The following is a 10,350-nucleotide window of genomic DNA, read 5'->3' on the forward strand; positions in this document are numbered from 1 at the left end:
TTTAGCCCGTTTGGACATGATTTGAAGTTAGGTTTATTTAAAGTACATACAATTTGGATTTCTTAAGTTATATTTTTTTCATAAATATAAAAATCTCAATATTTTTAGAATCATCAAAACTTCTCCAACTCTTATACGAACTTATCATCAAATCTTGTGATATGTTAGAATTAAACATGTTTTGTGTAATGTTGGGAAATGAGGAGGTACACTCAGGTACTAACGGGTCGTTTGGTACGAAGACAAGTAATCCAGGGATTAGTAAAGCAGGGATTGTAATGCTGGGATTATTTTTTATCAAGTGTTTGGTTCATTGTATTAAAAATTAGATATACAATGTATAATCTAAGCTTGTGTTTGGTTTAAAACTGTACAAAATCTTCTTTACAATTATACCCTTGAATATTTGTGGGTTTTTTATTTCATGTAATTGGGAAAAGGATTTAAGAGGTAGTTTAGTCATTTTAAGAGTCTTATCTAGGTATAATTAAACCTGGTATAAGTGATCCCTTGGTTTTCTCGGTATTAGATAAGCCCCCCTATGGTTTATGAGTAATCCATATATTAGGTATGATTAAATTGAATTGAGTAACCAAACATTATATTGGATGGACTAAATTTTAATACAAGGACTATTTTGATTAGTACAGCCTACCAAACGCCTCCTAAATATAAAAAGTAGTAATCCTTTTAAAACAATTTTAAAAAAAAATAGAAATATAAATTAAAACGCAAAATGGAAATCAACGAAAGCTATTTGAATCATTTCTCATCCAATGTGAACGACCACATGTGAACACCTCAAAGCAAGTCCTATCCAACTTCCTAAAGATTTAGAAATCATCACGTGCACTTAGAGCATGCCAACTATATAACACTCTTACTATAATTACTGGCTAAATAATGTACGATTATCGAAATGGCATTCTGTTTATGTCGGTCTGATGCCTGTCCGCTGGTGCAGAGGCATCACTCCACATACATGACATTTCTTTTCACATGTTACATCACGGATCATGTGAAACAAACTATGGCTTTGTAATAGGTAAGGTGTCTAGAGTATGAACATTTTTTTTTAATTGAATTGTAGTATTCGGATCAGCTTGTTCACATAATGACTATTTTACATGATATGTGTTATTTTCTACCGGTCAGCTAGTGAAGACAAGATTTTTTACCAAGAGGATTCAACATCAAATATATATATACACACATAAAAAATAATTAACCTTATATACGTAGCATATTTTTCCAGCTAAAGGGGTTCGGATGAATCCCTTCTGCCCCCTAGCTCTGCTCATGCCAGTCAGGGGTGGAGCTATGGGGTGCAAAGGGTTCATCCAAATCTTCTTCGTATAAAAACTATAATGTTTATACAATGTCAAAAAAAAAATTATCTATATATAATAAATCTTGAATTCACTCGGCTTCTTTGTATATTCACTTCTTTATTTTAAATCTTATTAGTGAAAATTCTGACCCTGTCACTAATACCAGCAAAAATATTGAGTAACTCTATTCATCAAGGCTTAGGAGAATAGAAAGAAATCACCTAGTATTTATGTCTCAACTTAAATTTGAATCCTAATAAATTTTCACAGGCTTAGGAGAATAGAAAGAAATCACCTAGTATTTATGTCTCAACTTAAATTTGAATCCTAATAAATTTTCACATACTTTCAGTACCAGTTTCTCAAAAAAAAAAAAAAAAAAAAAAATTCACATACTTTATTAGCCGTTAGGCCACACTTTTGAGTGACTGTTACGTGAGTCTGAACATTTCTTGTAACATTAAACAAGTTATAGAGGAAAAGCTGCTTATCCTTGCAATCTCAGCAATATTGGTGCTCTCTTTGGATAAGTTAAAGTCAATGCACAATCTCATAGCAAGTTGCAACTTTGCTGCAACAGGAAGGGATCAAAACCTGCTTCATAAAACTACTTAAGTTTTGGAATTAAATGAACATAAACCACAATCAATACAAGATTTACAGTCTGTTTTCTTGGGAAGAAAATAACAAGTAGAAGTATAAACAAAGCATATTTTGTTTCTTTCTAAAAAAGACTACTAAACTTACCACACATAAAAATACATTTCAAGCATTTTAGAAGTGTATCCTGCTAGGTTGAGCCTTCTCCATCCTGGTTTCTCCATAAGGCTCGTCGTTATCCATCCGTTTGTTGTGCCTAAATGCTGCGATGGCGACCATATACATGATGACTAGGATGATCAATATGACAATGTTGATGACAGACACCTTTCTCCAACTCTTTTTTAGACTAGCCAGTACACCAGCTTTGCAAGAGTCGCTGTTGTAGCAGAGCTGTTGTTGATCATTGCTCCATCTAACACAATCTGGATCAGCTCCAACTAGCCCTCCTCCTGGAATCCAAACCGTCTCGTTCTGATAAACATAGCCACATTCTGTAGGAGGCTTGCAGCAACCAGACTACACAGAAAACATTGAGATTTTGTGAGAGCTTGCTTCTCTACCAGTAATTAGTAGAGGCAGATCCAGGATTTGAAATTGTAGATATTTAGTGGATTTCTTGATATATAATCAGGATTTGGGCAAAAGCTATTAGGTTCCATGAACCCGTAAGTCGTGCTCTAGATTTGGAGTGAATTTCTGCACATTCAGCTGAACCTATTACTACTTTAAGCTCAAACTACATATAAACACAGCAAAGATTCAAAATGTATTGTATAATACGATTATACTCATCTTGAACCAACGGACTCAAAATCAAAATTCTAGATTCGCCTCTGAGCAAGTAATCATTGTACCTTTGTAGTAATTCAACACACACAATGTGAACTAAGAGCCTCATCAACTCTATTGCTACTATTTTGGAAAAGTTTTACAAGTGGAACAAACATATCGCCATAGTAATACGTTCATTATGCTTGTTATACCACACACATGAAAGCTTGTACTTTCCTGCGCCCGGATATAAATTCCCCTAGTATTACCAGTTTAGACAAGTCCAACTCAAGAAACTAAGGGTGGACATCTGTCACTAGACATATGCTTATAACAGATATTTAATTAAGTTAAAATATATCTAGATATATCAAAGACACTACATGGCCACACTAGCCCATCGAGATGATTGAGATGTTAATATTTGGGCCCAATTATTGGTGTTTTTTGGGCATGTTAGGCCCCCTTTTCAATCAGGTAAACACTTTCTTGATTTACGTCAACAGTAAGAGATGCTTTTTGAACCATAAAATACTAGGAATTGGTTAAAGCAATTAATCTGCTGAAAACAAATTGTCCCTTATGGAACAATTTTCTTGTGACAAATATGCACTACAAATACTTTTCTTGACATGATGATCTATGTTACATCAGGAAGAAATTTTGTATCTACAGTACAATTCTAAGTCGATTTAGTAGGACCACTTAGAAAGAAATGAGCCATATGGCCATTACTTTTTCTGAATAACCAAATTTGCATAATTTAAAGCAGCCACCTACCAAGTCTCTTATCCTGAATAAAAAACTTATCCAAGAAGTGTTACAAACTTTTTAAAAATGGAGTAATTAATTTTCTTGGATGGTCTATATGTGAAAGAAGGACCCATCTGCAAATTTCATATGCATAATTAAATTTAGGTGTGAACTTAAATTTATGTGATATATAATGAGGACCCATGTTATGTCAGGGGAAAGTGAAGGAGTAGGGCATGGAACGTTGTTGACCATCACGCTAACATGCCTAGGTGCTATAACCCAAACATGCACCCAAAAGTCATTTTAGGGATAAAGGAAAGGGAAGGAATGATCAATAAAGTGAATGAAAATGATGAGAGATCAAGGTTCAAATTATAACAGAGAGAAAAGAATTAAGTGATTTCTTTCAATCCGATTAAATCTTAGTCTGCAAAGTTACCATGTACATGTTGGTGAGAGGTAGTAACATGTATCCTATTAAATAATAAGGTGCACAATCTGGTGCTATGTTGCTTGGACTCTTTAAAAATATTGATGGGTGCGGTGGATCCCCAAAAGTAGTACAATTTTTTTTTAATAGGAAAATGAAAAAAAGTAGTCCAATTTTTGAGGATCCGACATAAATCCGACAATATTTTTGGAAAGTCCGAGCAATATAGGTCGGCTGCAAGAAATACACGATATAATTTGTGCTTGTGAGAGGAAACAAATTAAGTAATGGAATGCACATTCACTGTTATTAAAAAGAAAAGGAAAAGGAAGAAAAAGAAGAAATCTAATTAAGTGGAAACAGAAGAAACTAGAAAGGAAGAGGAAAAGCTAGTCAAACCAAAAGGCAAAAGGGACAAAACAGTTTTTCTTTTCTCAAGTTTCTGTTAATGAAAATCCCAGAAATTTAAGAAGGGCATTCAATAGAAGGCATTAAAGCAAAATGATAACCTGAAGAATAGTCCAAAATAAGCCAACCTCTAAAGGTTTCTATATCACATATAACATGCATGGCTATTAGCAAAATTATTGTTTTGAGTTGTCACCATTCTTGTATTCATTTTAATTACATATAAGTCAAAACTATCACTTTATAGCAAGCAATGGTCTACTTTTTAAAGGTGTGGATGAGTTATCATTTCATTAAACGACAATTGAGAAATTGGTAAATTATCCCATCATTATATAAAGAGGTATCTGCACCCAACAGAAACCTGAAATAAGAAAAGGAAAAACTCCATTTTGCCCCTAAATTCTTTTTATAAACTTTTATTATAACATTTTCACATCAATTCTGTCACATAAAACTCCATTTTGCCCCAAAATTCTTTTTATAAACTTTTACTATAACATTTTCACATCAATTCTGTCACTAACTATGGTAAACTGATATAGTCTAATGTAAATATTGGATATTAATAAATTATTTTGGCGGAAACTAACAAGTCACTAACTTATAGTAATATAAACATAGAAAAATGAAACATTCCTGTCCTTTCGGCAGTGGCACAACGTTTATTTTCCGTAAAAACAGATCTAGTACTGCCTTCCAAGGCAGGTCCTAATCTTGTTGTCAGGTGAAAAAAAGTGGTCACCACTGTCTTATAATTTCAAATTGAAAAAAAAAATGATTACTTTCAGAAATTAAGTTCCTTTTTTAATCTTTAATTACAAAGAGCCTGTTTGGATTTAAAAAAGTGAGCATAATCCAAACAGCGAGTGCTTAACTTATTTTTTTATTTAAGACAAAATGGAGCTTATAAACCCGCAACCAAACAAAAAAAAACTTTAAAATAGCTTATAAAAAATTATTTTCAGCAACTTATAAGCTAAGCCAAACGGGCTCAAAATTAACTTCTATTTCCTCTAAAAGTTGTTCATAATAGATACTTTGTTGCTTTAGACATCCATATTTAAAATCCGCTAATCCAACTAATTCAGATTCGTATCCCGTAAACTCGCTAGAGGGAAAAATGCCATCTACCTAGGCTTTCTCAATTTCCCGGAGCCGAAACCCGAGCACGAAAAAAACTCATGACATAAACATTTTCTCAATGAGTTTAGAAGAGTTTTGGCTCAATTTCTAAGTGATTTCTTTTCATCTGGCTAATAAGTCTGGTAAATAGAGTTACACAGTATTTATATTGGTCAGGGATGAAGCTAGAGAACAACGTGCTCGTACACCAAACATCATAAAATAAAGGAAAAAAATGAAAGGAAAAAGAGTTTAGGCATGACTTACCTCAATAGGACTAAGTTTTCTGAGATAATACAAATCAGCACTCTCAGGAATTCCATTATAAATCCTTCTTGTCTTACCACAAGCATGTGAATCCCTAATACAACTACTAATCTTCATCCAATAACTTTGGCTTTTAACCCTTTCTTCTAACCAACCTGAATAATCCTGCAAGTAATACTCCGAGTATGCCCGGTTCATAACGGGTCGACCCGACCCTTTATCAGTAACAGCATAAGCAAATATAACAAAACCTATTAAAGCAGCTATAATAAAGAACATAGCCCATAGGTAAAGATACATTAAAAAAGTGTTCCTATAACAAGCACCAGCAAAACCAGCTAATGAAACAACCATAATGGAAACACCAATTACTATTAGTGGCCATTGAAGGAATTTTAAACAATCTGTGTTGTTTGCTCTACTACTTAGCCATATACCACCACCTAATATTGGTATTGATGCTAAGAAAGTGAAGAAGTTTAGTAGACCTATCAAATGGTTGCTAGTTCTCATGGTGTTTTGAGTTTTCTTGGGGGGGTTTTTTGAGCTATTTTTGGGTTCTTGAAAACAGGGGAAAGTAGAGGAAAGAGTGATTATGAAGAAGAAATTTTTTTTTTTTTTGGTGGGGGGGGGGGGGGGGGGGCGGGGTCTGTTTCCTTAAGTTAAAGACAAAGCGTGTAGTGAAGTAACGGAAGCACCCTTTATTTGTTATGTATTGACTTGGCAGTTGGCCCTTTAGAGGATCTTGAGATGAGGATTAAGAATATTTTATTTTTATTTTCGTCTACGATATAAGATTTAAAAAAAAAAAAGGATAATTGAGCAAAAGTACAGCACGCACGCAACAAAATATAGGTCAATTTTGGTGCATAGTTGATTAAAAAAGGTGAATCTCACACGACCTAGTGTGAAAATAAGGTATATTTATCTTTTGCATTAGCTTGAAAAATAGGTTTGGAAGAAGACGGGATAATTAAAACTAATAGTTTTAATATAAAATAATTTAACTATGTCATATATCAGAAAAATAATCACAAGTAAGTCGGCACATATTAAGATTGTCATATAATCATAGTTACGTCAGCAAACTTTCATTATATTCATTTTCAAATGGATATAATGAATATAGTCACGTCAGTAGCTTTATTTTCATTGGAGTAATAGTTACGTGGCACCACTTAAAAGTAAATTAATACTCCCTCTATTTCAATTTATTTGAATCTATTTTCTTTTTATTTTGTGTCAAAATGAATGATCTTTTTCCTAATTTGGAAATAAATTTACTTTATGAATGATTTACAGCCACATAAATTTTCATTATATTATTTTCAAATGGATTTTAAAAGTCTCACGTCAGTAGCTTTTTTAATATTGGATCAAATGAATTTATATAAATTGAAACGGAGGGAGTATATTCATTTCTCACTCCAACCTACTTGATATCTTCATCATATGACCCGTCATGATCTTTTTCCTCTTATGTAGGTTGAAAAATATATTTATATTTTTATGTGGTGCCACATGAATAACATGTTATGTGACTTGTTAGAAAGGATAATTTGCTGTGTTTTGTGATTAGATAGCTTTTATTGATATTTCTTTATCTTTATGTAATATATTGTCATCGTTAATTATTCTTCACTTATAAATATTTATTTTAAGAGCTTGATGTAATAAATTGACAAAATAACGATTTGCGAAATTAATAGGAAGAAAAGATAAATATTAAATTACTTCAGAAGCGAAGGGTAATGAGGAAAATGATAATTTATATGTCCTCCTTTTGTTTACTTTCTACTCTAAATTTGTATTTAGTAAATATATTATAATTATAACTATACACAAGGAAGTTCTCTAGTTCTCACATACTCTTTGATCCTATGAGATTGCGACATGTGATGTTGCTCTTTCCCAACATTTTTTACCTCATTCACTTTCTTATGACTATTCCCATTTGGGCTTTTGTTATTTGACTATATTGACGCTATATATAGTAATCTTTTTGTGGATCTTTTCTTATTCCTTATTAGATTACTCTTTCTGTTTCTTTTTGCTTTTCCCTTATACTAATTTTTTTTTTCTTTTAACTTGTCTATTTTAGTAAATCACGAAAGATTTATTTATTTTTTCATATATTACTCTTATTATTAAGTAACTACATCAAGTGTTAGCAATCAAAATTAAATTTTCAAAGCATAATTAATAAGGGTAATTTAGTATGTTTTACTCCTAATAAATAATTTGTTAGTGGAGGTGCAAAGTCAACAAGAGACAGGTAAAAAGGAATCGAGGGATTACTTTTTATTCCATTAGTTTCACTTTACTTGACTCTTATACTAGAAATAGATTTTTCTTTTTGTTTGTCATTTTAGCAAATCAAGAGAGATTTATTATTTTCTTTCAATATTACTCTTATGATTAAGTAACATAAAGTAATAGTAATCGAACTTCTATTTTCAAAGCATAATTAAATAAAATAAATCCCCAATAAATAGCTTCTTAAGGGAAGTGTCAATATGTCAACAAGGGCGAAGTAAAATGAAACGATACAGTATTTGTTATTATACATTTTGGTAAAATGGTGCAACTTTGGAATCACAGTTTCATTCACAATCATAACATTTATTAGCTCTTACTAATCAATATGATATATTCTTCTCTTTAGGCGTGTTTGGTACAAAAAAAGTATTTTCCAAGAAAATATTATTTTAAAAATATTTTCCCGAAAAATAAGTGTGCTTTTACCTATTTTCTTGTGATGTATAAATACGTAATAAATTATCATGAGAATCATCTTTTAATTCAGTTCAAACATACTTCAGATTCACTGATATCATCAATAAGTCACATAAGTCATCACATAATCGACTAAGTGCTCATATGGCATCCAATGGCGGAGCCACATGCATCGAAAGATTACACTATGTAAATACGTAAAAATAAAACTTTTATGTATATATATTATGTGTTGAACCACCTTAATTTCTTCATATATCTACTTTTTTATATTTTGATACCTCTTAGTAAAAATTCCAGCTCCGCCACTGATGGCATCGGTAAGATAGGTGTATAGGAGGGAGGGAAGGACACAATGAATGTGGCATGCCATTTGTGGAACTTGATTTTCCTACTTCCACCAGGAAAGTCATTTTACTCATTTCAAAAAATTTATTTTTCTAGAGAAAATGCATTACAAAAACTTTGACACAACCGGACATAAGAAAATTGAAAATATTTTTCACAAGATGTTTTCCTCTTCATCGAACAAACCCTTTATTTGTTTTAAACCTCCGAAGTTTTGCTTCTTATGAATATCGAATCTTGTGTTTCTTTGTATTTGCTATTTCTCCTTCCAAACTTCCTTCCTCATAAATAATTTGTTCTTCCAAATTTAATCAATTCAATTATATGACTAAGAAACCTTAATAATTATGACGACATACCAACAAGACATGATTAACGCTTCACGAGATTAACTTAATTATGCAATAGAAAATGTGACATAAGTTATATTTTCTAAATTAAATTTACTATTTAATTTTGTATCATTCGTAGCTTGGCCTCACGCGATTAGTGTGTATATATATATTCATTTATTTGACGTTTAAGGTGAACTTGTTTGATTGAACGAAGTTAAGAGCCCGTTTGGATTGGCTTATAAGTTGCCTATAAGCTGTTTTCAGCTTTTTTGAGTGTTTGGTCGGCTTAAAGTCATTTTGTCTTAAAATAAGCCCACGAAAAATTAATAAGATCTGTTTGACTTAGTTTATCTAAAAGCGTGACTTATAGTACATTCTTAGTATAATTTCTTTTAAGCCCATCCAAACGGGCTCTAAATTATTAATTCAAGAAAGACCTCAATGATATCACTTAGTCAGCAATTTATGGTGCCACATATATCCCATCATCTTATTTTGGCTAATTTTGAATCTTGAACAGTTTCATTTATATATTATCCTTCGTCCTGTTTCGTCTGTCTTCTTTTGGAAGCTTCATTTCAACAAGTAGCATTAGAAAAATATAAAAGAAAACAGTGCAGGTATGGAATACCTTTAGTGGTCGTTTGGTGCATGGCCAAAATTATAATTCCGGGACTAATTCATCCCATATCTTGGGATGAATTTTATACCATCTTCTAGATGGTATAAAATAGTCCCAGGATAAGTGGGATATGGTTAATGTATTGAAAATGGTTCAAAAATATCCTTCTTTCGTTTATTGGGTTAAAAATGTCCTTAATGTTTTCTTTAGGTTCAAAAATTGAGTAAACAAAATATGACATGGATTTTCATTAAACAAGTGGCCATTTTTCATTGGTCTACATAATTTCTAACCCAATTAAAAGATCGAACCCGAGTTAACATCCAAACCCGTTTCTAATAAACCTAACTCATCTTTTACACCTCTTGTTCCTCTCACATGGTGATTTAAGTGGCACATAAATTGGGATAGATGGAGTATCATCTTTTATCATGTCGTATGCATGTCAATTCCTCCATTTTTATATTTTTTTTTTTGTCATGAATGCACTAATAGCAGACAAAGTAAGAACTACCCATGTTAGGAATATTTAAGATATTTTTGAAATTGACTTTACTCCACACGATTTATTGGTCCATGGTGACTTGTATATTATTATTATTTTTTTTTTTTTGGTAA

The 10,350-nt window shown here is 31.9% G+C and overlaps 1 protein-coding gene across 1 annotated transcript; it reads right to left on the reverse strand.

The window, feature by feature from the left end:
• Positions 1–1,915: 1,915 nt before the first annotated feature.
• LOC132065642 (tetraspanin-3) lies at positions 1,916–6,297 on the reverse strand. The gene is made up of 2 exons (XM_059459123.1): positions 5,692–6,297; positions 1,916–2,450 (listed from the first exon to the last, which is right to left on the reverse strand). Exons 1-2 carry the CDS (start codon positions 6,202–6,204, stop codon positions 2,106–2,108), a joined length of 858 nt encoding a protein of 285 aa, XP_059315106.1. The 5' UTR covers positions 6,205–6,297; the 3' UTR covers positions 1,916–2,105.
• Between the last annotated feature and the right edge of the window lie 4,053 nt (positions 6,298–10,350).

The sequence above is a fragment of the Lycium ferocissimum genome, chromosome 7 (assembly GCF_029784015.1).
Source record: "Lycium ferocissimum isolate CSIRO_LF1 chromosome 7, AGI_CSIRO_Lferr_CH_V1, whole genome shotgun sequence".
Lineage (NCBI taxonomy): Eukaryota > Viridiplantae > Streptophyta > Magnoliopsida > Solanales > Solanaceae > Lycium > Lycium ferocissimum.